This window comes from Papilio xuthus, unplaced genomic scaffold, assembly GCF_000836235.2.
Source record: "Papilio xuthus unplaced genomic scaffold, Pxut_1.1 DF825946.1, whole genome shotgun sequence".
Classification (NCBI taxonomy): Eukaryota; Metazoa; Arthropoda; class Insecta; order Lepidoptera; family Papilionidae; genus Papilio; species Papilio xuthus.
The window spans coordinates 14,794,946-14,815,111 of record NW_013532703.1 but is presented as its reverse complement, the minus strand read 5'-3'; the positions used below and the strand labels follow the sequence as shown (position 1 = coordinate 14,815,111).

The 20,166-nt window shown below is 34.8% G+C and overlaps 1 protein-coding gene across 1 annotated transcript in view; it reads left to right on the top strand.

The window, feature by feature from the left end:
• Positions 1-229: 229 nt before the first annotated feature.
• LOC106124985 (glucose-6-phosphate 1-epimerase) overlaps positions 230-20,166 on the top strand; it is a 20,941-nt gene continuing 1,004 nt past the window's right edge. Inside the window, exons 1-7 of the mRNA XM_013322054.1 lie at positions 230-332; positions 1,148-1,199; positions 17,799-17,857; positions 18,156-18,312; positions 18,638-18,818; positions 19,121-19,277; positions 19,537-19,688. Of these exons, the coding sequence (XP_013177508.1) occupies positions 266-332; positions 1,148-1,199; positions 17,799-17,857; positions 18,156-18,312; positions 18,638-18,818; positions 19,121-19,277; positions 19,537-19,688 (825 nt within the window). The 5' untranslated portion in view covers positions 230-265. The remainder of the gene's footprint in view (positions 333-1,147; positions 1,200-17,798; positions 17,858-18,155; positions 18,313-18,637; positions 18,819-19,120; positions 19,278-19,536; positions 19,689-20,166) is intronic.

The window sequence follows — 20,166 nt, the reverse complement described above, 5'->3', positions numbered from 1 at the left end:
TGATTGGTTAATTTTGTCTGCGTTCATAAAATATCCGTTGAACAATTTTTGTTGTCGAAGTTAAAATAACAAGTTCAAAAGTTTTAATTTCGTATGTTTTTGAAGAATTAAAAAGTGGTGCTTAAGTCAAATATCTTTTGCCTACTTTGCAAAATTAATAAATTCAAAAATGTTGCATTAATAAAAAAACAACATTGAAAAGGGCAGCACATCACTATTAGCTTGGCATTTGGCATTGGCAGTTGGCTTCGCTGTCAAACGGAAAATGGCAGCGACGAGTGTTGTCGTTCTCGACAGAGGCAATAATACAACTTGTACCGTAAATCTTTTCGGTAAGTAAGCTTTTTAAATTAAATTATTAGGAACCTTTTAACTTCAGAAGTGGTTATTGTTAGAATATATTTAATATTTCCAACACGTCTAAAAGTTTTTGTCAGTATTTATTTTTTAAGTATGCGCGGAACTTTTCAAATGTTTCTAAAGTTTATAATTTCTTTGATATGTAAAATATAGTTAACAGTTGTTATATGTAGCTTAATTAATCGCAGTTTGTTCAATACAATATCCTATTTTATATCTATTACAGACGGTAACGAGTTTTTTTTTTCGGTTTCGTTGAATAGAATAAGTTGTCTGCGGCGATATGACCTTGGCTATTGGATTGTAGGAAGTAAACTGTATATACTTGCTTCTAAATTGTAAGTTGGTATTTGATGTACTGACAAAAAATATTCATAAGTTGTCTAGCAACATTAGTATATAATTACTATTTAATCTTTCAATAGACATAAGGCATTCTGTTAATATATATAATAAAAATATTAAATGTTCTTTTACTCATTATTTTCATGTTTTATTATAAAAGTAAACTAATAAATGTTACATAGAAATTTCTAAATCCCTTATATGTTTCCAGAATATTAAAATAGTAGATAAGATTTTGTACAGATTGTTAATTTTCTACATGGGTTATAGACCTTTTTGGTATGAGGGAGGGTAATTTTGCAACCAGTATTACAGTACACATATTCCGGATTAGAAAAAAGGGTGATATGGGACTCAACTAATTAACCCTGTTTTAAGAAAGTTCCGAGATTGCCAAAGGTTTATGAACTACAGACCTGATATGTTTAATATTTTGTTTCAGGTGCCACAGTAGTATCATGGCGTGTGAATAATCAAGAACAATTATTTGTAAGGTAAGTACTTTTAATACTAAATATTACTAATAATTTATTAATTGATCCATACCGCCATTCTGTAGATCTCTTAAAACATTCATCCATCCATTTATACATCCAAACATTCACATTAGAATATTAGTAAGATTTTTAAGATTTGTAAAGGTAAATTTTAAATTTCTCATTTATTTAAATATTGATATAAGAACAAATCTTTTAAACAAAAATATTTGTATAATTCCAACATTTGAAATGATCAATTAGTATTCAAGTATTAATTCAACTTTGACACGGTGTAATTACATTGTGCTGCTTATTAAATTAACATCAATAATTCATTGCAAGGAGAATTAGCATACACATTATTCAGATTTGGTGCTCCATGTTAGGAAGTATCAAGAGTGATAAGTCACTGTACTCGTTATAAACAACTCTATCTGCTTGTAACATTTTAAACACATGTTTCCCTCTGTGGTTTTAAGTGCTGAAAACTTGTATAAAAACTTCCTTAATTCAAATATAATCTTAGTTAGAGATTGAAGGAAATCTTAGTTAAAGGACCTAAAATAAATTTACAGTGTAAAAAAAATGCTACTTTTTAGAATAGCTCTGTATGTCTTTCGAGATGTTAGTCTATCTTCTCTCGTCGATTTATTTTCAAAGACTACGAGTTTTGTCTGAAAAAGATCCTCTAATGAGGATATATTGTAAACTGTCCGTAACTATTAATATGAAAATCTTACGACAAATATTTTATTTTTATCTTTTATACATCTTCGTAAAGAATCTTCCTAAAAAGTCAAGAACAAACGTTTTTGGAGCGGAACGATGGCATCTCCTTATGGGGAACGTTCAATTATGATTCAAGTTGCTTTGCTCATAAAAAAAATCAAAGACAATAATAATAATAAGCTGAAAGTCTAATGGGCTCGAAAATTTCATTATGACTTTGTAACTCGTGGTTTGATAAATGCTTAGCGTGCTCAGGACATCTAGATTTCAATGCCGTTTGCCAAAGAATGTGTACTAAATATAAGACAGAGCCTGCGCTTTTCCAGACCTCCCGAATTTGTAAAGGTTCACAATCAAGATGGGTAGGTTTTAAACCTCTTCGTCTGATATTTCAAGAGACTTCAATATAACTTTTCTATCAAATCTAACATAGATTGATTTTATAGAATTAGTCAACTAGAAAAAAAGTTAAAAGTACTCAACTTCTGCAAACTTTGCTGTTGTCTCGTTTAAGTTGTTACATTAACATATCTAATTGTAATTCACATTTTAATCTTCCTCTTTTTATTCTTATAACTTACGGTCTTGATTAAAGTACAGCCGACCGTGAGTATATCCGGGTCGAAACTACTAGCTTCCGCTAATAAGACGTCGATTAGTGGGGATTTCGGTAGTACGTAACTACGTGTTAAGCCTGGTTTCCACCGTGCGTAAGGATTCCGTACAATACAACGTAATTTGGAAAAACTATCATGAGTAGCTGCCTTCGGTCGGCAACATCTATTCGTTTAATTGGTGTAGTATGTATAGTGTTCGTGGCCGTCGCACAATCACACAGTAGAAGCGTAACTTAACGCCCATGCTATCAACATAATGACCGACAAATGATGCTCAATTCATAATAATTCAAAAATTATGACGTTAACGATTCATACGAAATTAATTATACTTTAAAAACAATATGCTTTAAGGTCATACGTTTTACGTAACGCTCATTACGTTCATCTCAGTATATACTCGTGTACTTGATGATTAGCATCCAGATGAATCTACATGCAAAGAACACATTTAAGCTCGTAAAAGAAATAAATATGCCAGTAACACCTTTCCTTTGCTGTCAGTTTAGAAGGCTGAAATTTTAGGACATTAAATTAATTCTTAATCGTAATAATATAAGACTGTTGGATGTATTATCTTTTATAAACCTTTTTTTAAGTTAATAATTAGTCGATATTAAGATATTTTACATTGATAGTTTATTTTCTAAATGTTTCAAAGAATTAACCGATGTCGCACAGTAGCTAGAAGTTTAGCTGTTACTAGAAGTAGCTGTTAATCGTTTAATATTTCCTCAGTATTATCTAGTTTTACAACAGTTTTATCGCAATTAATTCGATATCAATTTAGAGGCGCACGTATTGTGCGGATGCAATTTGGCGAGGAGACAAAAACCCGTCTCGGCTGCGAACGGCTCTAACAAACGACCGAGTGCTGCTAATGATTCTGTGCGCTATATACCTACAGATATCACTGCCTTTGTCTATACTAATGTTTTACTCATCATTTAACCGCCATTTGATAAAAAAAAACTTTACTTTCCAAATACAATAGCTAAGCTTTAAAATAAAATAACAGTTTTCGGTAAAACTTTATTCTTGAATAGTAAAAAAGGGAATTTTCAGTCATAAGTTTTATATCATATACGACTTTACGACATATTAACAAGGACATCTACAGGGTCTTATTAATATAAAATGTGTAGAACCTTTCTTATAAATTCTGGAAAGAAGTCCATTTCAGAGACGATACCAATGGTTTAGATAACTAAAAAGAAAACGAAAGTTTATTACTTCTGACAGAATAGTTAGTTTAATTTAACGGTACATTTAAATTCATGGTAACCGAATAGTTTAGTCGTTCGGGTTCAAATCTGAAGGGTCCGAATCGAATCGAAAACGTACAAAACGTCGCAAAGCGTAGTACTTTCTCAAAAAAACTTCAACCACATTCTACTGACGGTTAATGTAGTGCCTATTTAGTAGAGTGTAAATCTCATAATCATAATAATTATTATAAATTAAAAAAAAATTAAACATTGATTTACGTCCCCGTAAAATAAAAGTGATAATATTTAAGTTTCTTCAGACAAAAAAATAGATTCGATTTGGATATAGATTTCTGAATAAATATGGAAAATAATCATATAAATATAAGATATCTTTTTACATTATTCCCTCCAAGAGCAAAATATTAATTATTTTAAGCTTTTGGTCCGCAGTTGGCGCGGCTACGTCCCGGCTCTACGCAAAAACTTGCACGCCTTCTGTTCTAATATTAAACATAGTTTGTGCTTGAGCTTTTTGCAACGCCCTCCTTCCCAAACCTTTCTCTCTTTACGCGCAGATCGCTTGACCCTTTTTAAACTAAATGATTTATAGCTTGCGTTAATTTTTGGTAAGATTTTTGTTTCTAAATATGTCTTTGAATCAATAATAATGAAGTGTCATATTAGAAGTTTGATTTGTTTCAAGTATCTAGTTTTCTTTTTTATTATTGTTAAATTTCAGCCAATTTTTTTCTGAGAAATTAACTTAATTTTGTAGTTTAATGTATAGCAAAAATTCTAAGTTGCAACTATCACTGTTTGTTGGTTAGGTAAAGAGTAAGAAAGTATGCATGTAATATGTGTTTGTATTTAAACTTTAATAGAATTAATACAATTTAAACGGAAAATGTGTTGTTTAACTTACAAACATATAAAATGTTTTATCACTAACAATACATAAGGAATGGGTATCGGTAACGGCGAGCGGCGCTGGCACAGTAGCACCGCGGCCCGCCCCTGCTCTCTCGGTCTTGTTTTTGTGGCCGCGTCTGCAGCCCCGAGTCGCCGGCACTTTCTTCCGCCTCCCTCCCTCCCTGCCTCCTTCTCCCGCCCCACGCGCCGATGACAAATGGTCCCTGGGCACCCTCCCTCACCCCCGCTCCCGCGCCTCCTGCTGCCTTTCTCCGGACACCCCGCTAATGCTGGATAATTTTATGCCGCTTCCGATACGATGCAGACAAAGCTCCGGAGAGGATGACCGCGAGATTGCTCCCCATCGATCGTCGACGCGCGTCAATGGATGCGAGCCTCACGTTACGCCCGCCTTCACGGATCGACGCCGGCTGAAACGGGTTTATCGCGCCATTAGATGCCGATTGATTGTTTTCCATCTTTGGCTCGTTACGCGTTCCGCGAACTTATCGGAAAGTTCATGTCGTCGGAGCGGAACCGATTGCGCTTTATCGATAACGTGCTTAGTCGTACTACTCAATCCATCAATAGCGCGGTTCTATAACAAATGTAAAAAGACAAGTTGTAGCTTAAAGAATGTAAACGTCACCCAACGCCCGGCGACCTCTCGGCAGCGGGCGCGGTGCTGCCGGCGGTCACACGCCATTGACTCCGTTGAATAGTCGGGCCCGCTTCGCCCCGCAACCGTCATAACATTATCTCCAGTTTCCACTCGCTTGATAAATTTTGATTTAAACGCTTCACGTACCGCCGTGAACTCTAATTGCGGCTATCCGACATTCTTGTATTCTAAAGAACCATTCGTGATTATTTCTATTATGTAATTATATACTCCCACGCCCACGTAAAGGTATTGAAGTAGACAAGTAGATAAAAATCACTAGCCGCTTTTCACCGAGCTGTGTTATACAGCATGGGAGTGGTAATCTAAATCAATATTTAAAATTCATGAAAGTTATACGTGAACGATATTGGCGAATAAATATCATTAGAGTCGTATTCTTTTATCGGACTCATTTATTTAATAATGAACAATTATAATACTTTAATGCTTTTTGTATCTTGAACGTGCGTTTCATTTTGATTATTTAAGAGCAAAGATTATTTAGTTCAACACAACTTACAAAATTACTAGTAGTCAGTAAATGGCGAAGTGGGTGCGGTGCGTCTTGGTGTGCCCACTGCACGTGCTGATTATTATGGGCCCGGCGGGTCGGGGTGCGCATATGTTGTTTTTATTTTTTGTTCGTCCGGTGACACCCAAGACATCGATTGTTCTACGTTAAACAGCTGCGATGTGAAATATTAGAAGGAGCCAACCGTACCCACCTCGAGTCTACAAGTAATTTAGCAATACGAGCACCCACTCGATAATGACTGCCCGATTGCTCACACGTTGATTTACTAAAATTATGTTCGCTGTTTGCTAACGCTTTTGATTTATCTCGCGCCGACTTTACCGACGCGACGTACGTAATTATCATTCGACTGTACGATTTATCACAATTAAACCATCTTTATAATTTTAAATGTGATTTTTTCATTTGACCTTAGTTTTATAAAGGTTCCTACCGCGTCTACTCCGTGTTTAATTTATTTTGATTTATATTTTAAAAGACCACAGACTTTTGATGTGATGAAATATATCTTGTCACGGATGTCTCGAACATGTCATCTTTTGGTGTAGGTAACGTTATCCTTACATTAGCTGCATATAATGCTTCAACTAGATGTGACTCATCGTTTTTTGTGTACTATTCTATCGCTCAAAGTTCAATAATTTCTAAACATGGATGGTATTTTACTTTATTTCAAAATTTTTGTATTGATTTGAATTTTCCATGTCTTTATCTAAGGGAAAAAGGGAAACTGATACTAAATTTAGATGATTTTATGTCATTAGAAGCTATTGCCGATTTTTTAAAGTTTTATCTATTTAGCATAATACTCAATAACTATTAGAATTTTAGACAGCTAGTATAACATGTAAAATCGATAAGATCTTAGAAATCGATGTAATAGCTGCTACATCCTACGCTCATCAACTTATCGATTTTCGTTACACGATAGCTTTGATCGATTCATTATGGGCATGTAATCGAATGCTTAAATTTTTAGTCGAGTCACACCCGGGCGTTAGTGTTGTATGTTATGATTCATAATATATTGGAATAAGCACTGCCATATATGGCCCCAGACACTACGATCTGTGTTGTTATTATATTTTAATATTGCTAATTTAATTAGTAAAATATTAAATACTGATCTTGAAGATTTCATGTGTCTATTGATTTGGTCCTTTAAGTGCATAAAAAGTATTCTTCTGGTATACCAAATAGACTTTTTAATTTTTACCATTTCGGAGTTTCATCATAAATAGAGTGCATTCTGATAAAGTTTAATTTGGGCTAAAATTGCAAACGTGACTTGTGACGTCATCAAAACACAAACAAGTGCAAGCCATACACGGTCATGTATGATATATCATAGTGTTGGTGCACAGCTGACGCGTGACGCGGCAGATTGCGCGTCTCTACCGAAAAAGGCGCGAGAATCCGTCGCCTTCGGTGCGGAGAACACCATTTGGGGCACCTAATTTGATGCCCGTTTTAAACCAATCTTACATTGGGATAATTTTCGTCGGTTACGTCGGTTCTTGTATTCTTTATATCAACTATAGTTGATTACATTGCTTAACAATTTGAAATGTGTGTGTGTGTGTGTGTAACAATTGTAATGTGTGTACGTGTGTTAAATGTTTTTGCTGCTTTTTTAAAAAATCGATCTTGGTTTTTTAAAAGTTGCAAGTAAATGCAAGGTCTTACATTCCAAGCGACATTACACAATTTGGACAGTAACAATGCTTGCTGTCTTAGCTAATTTTATTCTAAGGAAACGTAGTCCTCACCCGTCAGAAGATAAGTTGTATAGCATTTCTTCCCTTATTTCGCAATGGCTTACAACTTACAAGTGGTTAAAGTAAGTGTTATAGGTACTAGCAATGTAAGTGCAAAGGATTTTATTAAATACTACGTCTTATTTAAATTAAATATATCGTCATCTAACAATATATCTGTGAAAATTATAACCCATCCCTCAGACGGGAAAAAAACATAATACTAAGCTTTTATTAAATTTCGCCGGCAACTCCGTCCGCGCTAAAATAAAAAAAATATATGTTCTACATCTCTGTCAAATTTCTTCGAGATCCGTTGAGCCGTTCTGCAGATACCTTTTAATAAACATCCATCCAATTGTACATCCAAACATTTATAATATTAGTAAGATTGATTTAATACCGATGATACTTATCAACCCTATATGAACCTCTTATTTAACCCTTAAAGTAAGTTGTGAAAGCAGTGTGTCACATCAGTCTAGATGGCATCAAGTAATCGGCTTATCTGCGTATCACGGCCCGTTTGTTAAATCACCGCACTATAGGGTCACCATAAGTTTTTATTTTATAGGACTGAAGACAAAATTACGTAATTTACCGTAAAACATCAACACGATTGTCAAGTAGAAAGAAGAAAATGTTATGTTTACAAATTATGTAAACAAATATTTGTAGTATTAAACCAATATGATTATTTTCCAGTAGGTTATGTCTCTTTCATTCTATTGAAAAAACAAAGACGACAATATGCAATAATAAATGTAACGACAGTCTCTGAGCCACAGTGTTACCAATAATGTTCCTGTAAACTGATCCTTCTAAGTCAAGCAAATATGTTTACCGTATTCGTAAGTCGGTGTGTTGCGGTCGGGGTAGCCGGCGGCAGGCAGCAGGCAGTAGCCCGGGGCTCCGGGGGCGGAGCGCCTTATTAATCGTCTGTCCGGAGCATCTGCGGCTATAGCGAGCTGACCCCTGTCGGCGAGGTGAGGGGGTGACTTGCGGCCAGACAGCCGAGCCAACACTGTTTGTATCTGTCCCCGTTACAATTTGCATTCGGACAATTAATGTCGCCTTTTTTATACACGCTTTGTCTACACTTGGAAGTTAGAAGTCGTCGTTTGTTTTGTTTACAGCTTAATATATTATTGTACTCGAATGTAATTTGTTTGGTTTTATTCATTTATGTACACAGATAAGATTTAGTCTGTTACTTTATAGTCGAAGTTCAAGGGATCTTGGTATTTCTTTCGCTTTTAGAGGATTCTCTCTAATCCGAGTTTCTCGCTTATAGAGGTCGTCTGTAGAGACTGGACCATGACTCTCGTTTATAGAGGCTTATTCAGGTTCGACCATATGTAATATGAATAGTTATGTGATAATTGTCGGTTTGATGATAAGAGCAGAGAGCCGTTTTGACATTACAAATCTAATTTAATTAAAAAAAAAGTGTCACTTATTGGTCGTTACTTATTAGTTCGTGGTGTTCATCTTAAGGGCTTGATGATAGTTATTAATATACATTAGTTATTACAAAGACGTGTAAGTGCGTTGCTGTTGGCAAGCAGCCTACGTGTTCCGGCCTTACTTTCAATACGTGGCCCTGGGCTTGCATCAAGGTTGTCTAAACTTCTATGACATAACTCACGAATACCCCATATCGGAAGCCCAAATATATAATATAGATTTCATAGATTAATTATATTTTTATTATAAATAAATTATGTCATGCAAAACGCTTTCGCTGTCGCCATTCTTAGCTCGAAAATGTACTAAAATGTGTATCCTATTTATAAATTATTTATAAATTGTAAATTAGATATACTTGTTTTATGTAAAATAATTTCTTATGATCATGTGAATACTGGAGTAAAAAATTAAAAGTTTATCCAATATTGACCATTATTTTGTCACGCTGCAACTGTTCTGCGCTTGGGCAATGAGAAATATCTTACCTTGACGGATCTTTGTGGTTTATAATCAGGTATTACGGTGTTTGTATTTTCATTTTAAATTCAATGCAAAATCTTTCCGGCGTGGTTTTGATTATTTTGAAAAACAAAGCTATAAAACTGCATATTATGAAGAACAAAGACTAATTATTCATTCATTTCTAATTACCACGAAATTTGGCTTAAACAATAATGAATTAATGAAAAAATAAAACAGTAAACATATTTCAAGTTAATATTATAATTGTTTTAATAATGTCGGGTTGGCGACATGAAGGCGGTCGTTGCAAAAACTAAGCCAAATCATTAAGGGTTTTTGAGGCTCGGAAATTAACATATAACTTAATATTTTTTTTTACAACAATTAAGAATTATGAAGGAGTAGGCAAACTTAGATATAATATGTTAGTTAATTAATCTGGATAAATTATGACGACTTTATATAACAAACATGGAGTATCAGTTGTTCAATTCAAATGTAATTTGCTAACAAAAACTTATATTTCCTAAGTACAGTTGTCTCACATTAGTATTACAACTAAAAAAGGTTAATCTAAATCTCGTTAAGTATCATCGTTAACTGTTTACATTACACCGGTTTGCATAATCCGGTTAAAAGGGCTGACTTGTTGATTGAACTTTTTTGTGTTTGTTACGTTTTTGTTGCTAAATATTTTTATGTACTCATTATGTGGATTTTAATTGTTTATAGTTTATGTATAATGCTACTATGACATTAATTAAATATCAAAATGATAGTTAATTGTGTCACGATTTCCTCAACTCAACTTTATAGTTTCGTCTCGTAATTTGTAAATTGTATGGTTACTCTACATTTTTTATATCAACATGATACGTGTGATGAATATGACAAAATTTAATGACATTATTAATAAGTCCGAGCGTCGGTGGCTCAGGGGTCAAGCACTTGACTTGCAATCTGCAGGTCCTGGGTTCAAATCCCGCCATGTACCAATGTGTTTTTCGATTTCCGATTTACATATGTACATTTATCCGACGTTCTTATAGTGAAGGAAAACATCGTGATGCAACCTGCATATATCTGAGAAAAAATTCAAAGATATATGTGAAGTTAACCAACCCGCACTTGGCCAGCGTGGTTGACTATGGCCTAATCATCCTTAACTTAAGGTAGGCTCCGAGCCCTTCGGTGGGGACGTATAGTGAGCTGATGATGATTAATACGTCCATACTACAGGTACATAATGAAGTAGGTACGTCTATTCTAAATCGTAATATTTATTTGAACTCTAGGACACTTATTGGATATTTATTAAGCGCATTTAGACAACTTGATGAATAAAATAAGTGACATCTGATAATAAGTGATGGGTACATTTTCATTCACAAAATTCAGAAGCAGTTTCTAATACATCATTAAACATTTTTCGTAATAAAGTAGGTATAAAAGAAGATATTTTTTTACCTTTCGTTTCAATTTTAATGTTATTGTTTTTGTCTGTTATCTTATAAAATTGTTAACTAAGTTAAGATTATTATTATGTAGTTATTATTAATATCGGTTTATATTGATAAGATATAATTAAAAATTATTATTGCTAAATTTACGAACCGTGTAAGTGATAAAGCATTTTAATTCACACGCCTTATTGATTAGTTTTTAAACCTAAACAAATTTTAATTACATTTTCGTGAAGATATCAATAATTTTTATTCTTTATTAATATTATGCAATGTTATACATTAATTTCTTTTTCAAGAAATGCATTACATATAATTTCTTAATATTATAATAAATTACTTACTTGTAGTACTTGACCACTGAGCGTCGGTGGCTCAGTGGTCAAGTACTTGACTTGCAATCTGCAGGTCCTGGGTTCGAATCCCGCCATGTACCAATGTGTTTTTCGATTTCCGATTTACATATGTACATTTATCCGACGTTTTTACGGTGAAGGAAAACATCGTGATGCAACCTGCACATGTCTGAGAAGAAATTCAATGATATTTGTGAAGTCAACCAACCCGCACTTGGCCAGCGTGGTTGACTATGGCCTAATCACCCTTAACTTAGGGTAGGCTCCGAGCCCCTCGGTGGGGACGTATAGTGAGCTGATGATGATGATAATAAATTAGCTGTCGCCCGCGACTCCGTCCGCGTGGATATATAAAAAAACTTAATATATAGATAAATAAAATGAAAAGCAGCTCTTCAAGGCATGAATTCGAAGAAAAAAAGGAATAAATAGTATCCTATGTCCGTCTCCTGGCTCTAAGCTACCTTTTCATCAATTTTCAGTCATATCGGTAAAGCGGTTCTTGAGTTATAGATAGTATATATAGATATAGATTATTATTTGTTATTTTATAACTATTCATGTTTATTTATATAGAAATGTATATTTAAAAACCGTTTGATATAACAAGAATATATAACGAACAATATATAACAAGACTATAAATAAAATGCGATTATCAAACCAATTTTAAATATCTCATTAAGAAAAAAATTCAAAACATTTCGTATTAATCTTGCAAGGGATATATAAAATGTTGATCATAATTACTGTAACGCCTATAAGGTTTCAACATCAATCTATAAGGCAATTAATTGAAAAATATGATATTGATGAGTCGTCACGATGTTACGTGCCTGTCAGACTGGCCAGTTTATAAGCAAGGCCGATCAGATTAAAAATACTAGCCAGTAGTTGCTATCCGTAGTTTAAATGAGGTCCTGAATCATGAGCCTGAAGCATGTATTTTATTATATAAGCTCTAAATTTTTAATTTTTTTTCTGCTGTACGTCACTATGGAAACATCTTATAAATTGGCGGTTTTCTATATGATTACTTAAAAGCCATAAATATTTAATGTTTTAAAAATAATTGGCTTCTTCTAACTTGCTGTGCTGTGTCTCGTAATTTGTTATTGTGTACCTACTCTACATTTTTTTTTAATTTTTTTTCCAACAACCTGTTTACGGCTCCTTAATATGTCAATGCGACACGATCCAAGTCATTAACTCGGTAGCCAGTTCATTGAGTTTCACTTTATTTTTTACTATAGTTCCTTGCGTATGACCATTGGTTAAAATAAATAGAGAATTCATTATGTTTATTGTAGGGCGATAATTGGAGTTAATTAATCCAATATATTTCCAAAGAGTTTTGAAATATATATTATGGTAATTTGATTTTATCGATCTTTAAATAAACTTGATACTTGTTTTAATAGTTACTTAGTATGCACTAGAGCGTCGGTGGCTCAAGGGTTTCAACACTTGACTTGTAACCTGCAGGTCCTGGGTTCGAATTCCGCCATGTACCATTGTGTTTTTCGATTTACATATGTACATTTATCCGACATTCTTACGGTGAAGGAAAACATCGTGCAAACCTGCACATATCTGAGAAGAAATTCATAATTATGTGTGAAGTCAACTAACCCGCACTGGGCCAGCGTGGTTGACCGTGGCCTAGTCACCCCCAACTTAGGGTAGGCTCCGAGCCCCTCAGTGGTGACGTATAGTGAGCTGATGATGTGGATGCCCCTTGCATACAAAGCATCCAAAGCATTCTTATGACGGACTTCATTTTTTTATACATTTACCCCATAATAATTTTAATTATTTTTAAAAGTATTAACAGCTTGTTACAATACAATAACATTACTGGTGCACCTTGTCTTTGTAATAAAATTAATATATGTATATTCAATGGTTTGCTATTTTCCAACTAACTCATATAATTAATTTTAAGGAGACAAAATAGACCGATTAACCTTCGATACTGTTATCGGATCATACATTAATTACTGTACTTTATGTATGACCAAATGATAAGCTTACAAAATGTTGAAAAAAGCTTTAAAAAAACGTTTAAAAAGCTTTTAAGCGTCGACAAAGTTTCGTATCGCGTTGTAACGAACCAGTTAATTAGCATTAGCAATTTTATTGATGCGTTTATAAAATTTTATATGGGCCCGTTACTGGAATAGATGAGAGCGGCTTGATATTAATGTAACTCCTTGCGTGGTCATAACGAGTTCTATTCATTACATCTCGAGTAATTACCAGGGAGCTTATCATACAACGGTAATGCGTCCACAATTTATTCCGGTATGTCCCATGTATATGTTCGGTACAGATGTTTGAATAATAAACGTTTTATATCCGGAATGGTTCGAATTATTTTATAGTTCTACTTTTAATTTTTTTAACGTTATTACTTTTTTTTCAATGGAAGGAAGAATTTATGAAATAATTATGTTTTTGCCTGCTATTTTCTATCTGGTATATTAATGTTCCGTAGAATTTTACTCTATTCTCTCTCTTCTATTTTTTTTACATTTTTTTTATTCCAACTCCTTTTAATTTAACACAAAAAAAATTACACACAAAAAATACGCGTGTTTTAGATTGTCAATTTTTTTTCCGATCAGTCCTTAATTCGTAAAACGTATGGAGCCTCTAGTATCAACCGTGGTTGGGCCTATGCGTTGCGCATCTCACGAGAACTGTTCACGTGACAACAATCTTGAGAAATATCAATTCGCAGTACTGCGCCTATGAAAGCCAAGAACAATAACTATGAGAGTTGCTACAGCACTTTAATTATTTCCAATTACGCCCATATCTATCCGTTAACGCGCTTTCCGTATGTTCTATGAACCATAAACTATTTTGTTTGCCGATTGAAATTCGTTTAATGAGATGTGAAATAAATAAAAAAGTCGTACGAACGTACTCGCCTGTCGTAAATGATTAACGCGGTAATCAATCAGTATTCTACAGTTTGTGGTATGTTGATTTATTTCGTTAACAAGTATGCTATTTATAGCGATAATATTATTAATTTTTCTGTGTTTATTTTGATGTTCCATTAATTTTGTACCTTTTAATTCACGAACAAAATTAAATATTGTAGGAGAGATAGATATCTTTTCATTGTAACTTTATAAGTCGAAAACAGAAACGATCACTCGACCAAATTATCCACTTCCATGGATGAATCGATTCTATGGAATAAAACTTTTCAGAAGCACACACATTTTGTAACTAGAATAAAGCTAATTGCCGTTAAAAATTTCAATTTGTAACAATTATGAAAAGAAAGCATCGGGTCGCGACTCAACATTTGTCGTGATGGTTTGTCAGAGCAGAATGGCATTGGCAGAATGGAACGGGTTTGCGGCATGGTAAAAACTGGACCGCTGACGAAGCGGGAATGTATCGGATCAGAGGCGAGTCATGAAGGAATTCCATCCGGAATCTCTAATTAAAACTTTATCTAGTCCCTCTTCGTTTTCACGGAATCCATTCGTTTTATCGTCGGTTTGAAACGTCTCGAATAATTCTAATCGTTGTGTGCATTTAATGTTCGTCATATCGACAAAAAGTCGACATTTTGATGGACGTGACATGTGAAATAATATTACCAGTTCTTAAACAATATTTTATCAGACAACCTAGATAGTAATTGGCAGTACTTTTTTTCTATAGTAAATTCCTCGTCCTAGTGTGCGTTTGGCACTAATTATTTTGGCTTTCGATAACTTTGCCGTTTAATAACTTTTGGAAATAATGTATGTAGGTACCTAATGTACAAAATTATTATACGTTACATTATTGCAAAAACCCTGACACGTGTAGCTAACTAGCAGTTATGAATATTTAAATTTATCTATTATTCAACTTAAACTTATATTTCAACTGTAATTTGTAGCATAGTTGTTATATGTACACATAATGAATTTCCGTTGCTGATTATAAAAAAAAGTAATTTTAAAAATATTTGTTTGTCTGTATGTATATCCGCAAGGTCGCATTTGTTCCGGGTAATCTCCGGAGCAGCTAGAACTATTTTGATGGGACTTTGAGAGATAGTGCACGCATGTTGATATTATATATATAATATATAGGGCCACTTTTTTATTCTGCGTTGACGAAGTAGAAAGTCAACGCTGGTCAAGAATATTTTTGGTGATTTATTTTATTTTATAAAAAGCGTAATAAATGAAACAAAATGACATTTAGTTATTTAAACAAATATGTTGAATTATCTTAATGGGCTTCAATAGTTTATCGTTTAATTAGATCATTAATATTGTGCATTATCTTGTTACATTACTCAGTAATATTCAATGGAAATGCACGGACCAACGCCAATATTCCCGAACACAACGTGGGAGTAAATCGATTTATTTATTGCAACACTTCGCCTCATTTGCACTTCTATCCGGCGTTTTGTATTCTAGCCACTTTTGTTTGCTACATAAAGCTGTTGGTTGGTGTGGTTACTTCTAACTTCTGAAGCGAATTATTAAAAGCTATGTTAAGATTAAACGAAACAAAACAACAATATAAAACGCAACATTGGCACTAAGCGCCAAAACGCTGCTTGTTAGCGAAGAAAGCTATGGAAGTTACAAAATTCGTGGTGCATTAGAATTGTCGTTAAATCTATTTCTTATACATATTACAGATTATGATAGTTGCGATATTATTTCAAACCAAGCAAACATTACTTTACGCCATACAAAACTTGTTAAACTAAACCTAAGTATCGGTTAGCGAGGCTAATAATATAAAAGGATTATTCAATATTGATTTTGTTGCTCAATTACAAATATATAATTCCATATTAGCCTTGAAGCTAATTTCAAATGTGTCTTAAATTATTGCTTTCACCAATTTGCTTTGAAAATATCAGCAAATTTTTGCAAACAAAGAATTAACATACCCGTGACAAGTTATGTCTGTCAAGTTTATATTTAGATAAAGGGCAGTAAAGCGACGTACAAATGGCGTCGAACGACTTACAAAGATGATCCTAGCACAAGTGTAGTGCCATCGGCGTTGTAGTGTTGATCCGACGAGTAGCGGCGGGCGGCGACGACATCCCCATCCCGTCAGTCGTGTCCGAGCGACACAAACTCCGAAATGCTAAAAATGGCATAAATAATTTATACGTTGGCCGCTCGGCCGCCGGTTTTTGCACCGTCCGACCTGTCCACTGATGCATTTATAATATAAGGGTGCTTTTTGCATCGTCCCCCGGCCGCGTTGGAATGCAACCGCTAAAATTGATCTTGTTTCAAACGTGGCTGGAAAGTTAAGCTGCTGCTGGCTTGCACTATGTCGAACTGCTGCGCTATCGAAGTGCCCGGACATGGATGTGTCGCAAATAGATGAGCAATATTTAGACTCTTTTTTGTTTAATTGTGCCCAGCAGTAGCTAATGTTCAGTATTTATTGAGTCGTGGATTTTGTCTATGATGAAGCACTATTTTGAACAATATTGTTATTGCTATTTAATTAGTCTATTTGAGCAATATTAAGAAAAAAACTGATTTATACATCATGGAAATAAGAAATGTTTTATTCACAGCATTTCTGATGAAAATATTTCCAACCCTATTTATTTATTTTATATCCTTCGCATTCAAAGGTAATAAATTTATATCATTGTGATAGCGATTTAATCCGCCACGTAGACATTAGCTACGCGTCTAGATGGCGTCTTTGCGACATGTATGACAATTGTTTCTAGGAAATTACCATAACAGCAATGGAATCGTGCAATCCTTGCCTTTCTTGTATAGTAATACATCTTGTTGATATGGAAAAATAACGAATAACATTTATGTGTTCCATTGGGTCGATTGATTCTATGGATTCGATTGGTCCAAGGAGAAACACTTTACATGGTGATGATTATATGAAGTGCTAGAGAACGAAGTGCTAAAGTTCGATTTGTACGTAAAATGATACTGCACAAAACCGTATATGAATTTGGGTGATTAAAAAATGTTGTTATTGTAAATAAAAAAAAAGGTTGTTAAGTAAGGGAAGAGTAACTTTTCGTTGCAATAGTTTACGTTACGTTTATGCATATATAAGTATGTATATAGGAATGTAAATTGAGTGCAACGTGAATAAAGGTCACTAAGCCATCGGCTATCATCGGGTAATTTCGATCTTGTCTGTTATAATTTTAATGTTTCATTAATAAAGGAACATCTAGTACACTTATGTACCTCTACCAATTTTCTGAAAGTAGTTTAAGCATCCATGACTAAAAATATCTAGGATCATAATTATGTGTGCTGTAGCCGCGAAATTCCACTTATAATATATTCAGTAATAATCGAACAAAAACAATACATAGTTTACAATTTTGATGCTACTTATTAAACATCTGTCGTTTTTTTTTATAAATTAATAATGTATTAATCGCTTCATTTTTAATTACAGTAAACAAGCCGTGTTCGACGGCAAAAGGGCGATACGAGGAGGAATTCCATTCGTGTTTCGTAAGTACAATAATTTGTTTTGTTGTTTTTATTACATCTTTACAAAAGGAAAGCAATTCATTCTCTCTTTATTTAGCATAATTTATTTACATGTTTACATAATTTACACGTCAACTCCGAATTGTATAAAATTATAGTCAAACTATCTGCTCTCGATATACTTTGCAGTGCTAACTCTAAAACAATGTCAAAACTGAATGTTAATTTTGTTTTATTATAGTGATTTTTCGGGACATCTTGTAATATTGTATTTGTTAATTAATTTTTTAATGTAATGTGTCCGTTGTGTGATTTCCAGCTCAGTTTGGGCAATGGGCGTTCGGTCCGCAGCACGGGTTCGCACGCGTGGCGCGCTGGCACGTGGAGAAGCTGCCGGAGCGGCTGGCCAGCGGTGATGTAGAGGCCATCTTCAGCCTCATGGACGATGACTTCACGCGCTCCATGTGGCACTTCCAGTCAGTACCTCATACACATATTTGTATGCAAATGGTATCGAGATCATAATAACCCATAACCAACCCTAATGGAACTGCAGATGTATGGCGGGCCTTTGACATATATTTACAACTGTTATATCTAAGAAAGCAAACCATGAAGATAACCCATAAGAGAGATAAACTTTTTAGCGTTGCACTTAAAAACAGTAAAATGAGGCAAGAAATTGGCTTTTATTGGGTTAGGTTAGGTTCAGAAAGATGGACAAAATATATTTCATGATTTATTTCATGATTTTCCCAGACTTTTATGAAATGTTTGTAACAACTTGTGTTGTATATGAAGGTTCAGACTGACGTACCGACTGATCCTGCGCGAGAAGGAGTTGCACTTCAACATCGGCGTGTACAATCCCAGCAAGGAGTTGACGTTCAGCTGCCAGCTGCTGCTGCACACCTATTTCAAGGTGCCCGATGTGCGTCGCTGTCAGATCACAGGCATGCACGGCTGCATGTTCATTGATAAGGTAACATTTCATATTTTACAGATTCTCCGAATTTAATACATATTTAATTTGTGTACCTATTTTATATCAAAACCGTTATATCTCTCTGTCAATGCTTTTATGACGATATTTAAAAAAAACTCATTTCCATGCATGCGTCGAATTGAATGGCCTTATGAGATCCTTTAACCGTTAGTTTCTGAGACTAAAATCTCTGTTTTGTCAGAGATTATGATCTCTTATTGTGGTCTTAGAAATCCATGGTAAGAGATGTAAGTATATTGGTCGCATGGGTTATTGAATATCGTGCGTGGTGTGTGCAGACGCGCGAGGGCGCGGTGTACCAGGAGACGCGCGAGGTGGTGACCATCAACGAGTGGACGGACCGCATCTACCAGAACACGATGCAGGAGCACATCATCACCAACGTCGTCAGCGGTCGCAAGATGCGCATACAGAAGTACAACTTCCCCGACACAGGTCTGACCAAACACTATACTCCCCTGTCTCGCACAGACACATTTATTTTGTAAATTCAAATTACTGGAATTTAACATCACATCAAAACGATAAACTGACTAGTTAAAAATATTCATTTTGCAGTTGTAAATGCGAACTGATTCTAAATTTTAACATTTATTTTTTTAACCACAAATCACGAGTCAGAGCTCCTCTTGAGGGCATATGAAGTAGGTAGTGTTGTATTTGAACATGATAAGAATGTCGATGTACGTTGCAGTGATCTGGAACCCGTGGGCGGAGTTCGCGAAGGAGATCGGCGACTTCGGTGACGACGAGTTCCCCAACATGGTGTGTGTGGAGGCGGGCCGCGTCGCCGCACCCATCGTGCTGCTGCCCGGCACTGCCTTCGAGGCCAGCCAGATACTGCAGGTACGTCTCATACCATGCACTTTGTTTACTGTCTTATGAGGAGGAGGTAACCTGTGACTAGAGCTGACAAGGGCATGACCAGACGATAATTTAGGCTACGTCTATGATCTTATTCTAAGTAGTTTTACTAGGGGAGGTAGAGACAGCTGCCCTCCCTAACCCTCCCTATGGGCTACTCTGGTAGAAGTATACTTAGAAAGGCAATGTTCTATAAAGGAGTGACGATTGTACGAAGATAGATCTATTTGGAGGACGTTCTCGTCTCTCCGAAATTTTATAAGTGAGAAAGGGACAGAGATACGACAAGGATTACTTTTCTGTGTGAGATATCATACACATATATTACACTATGTAGTATAATTTTTATAGTAAAAAGTGACAAATGAGCAAATACAAAGGAAAAAAAGGCGAAATTTTCAGATGTGTACTTTAAGTTCCAGGAGAGATGTTACTGACAATCCTTTTGATGTATATTGCA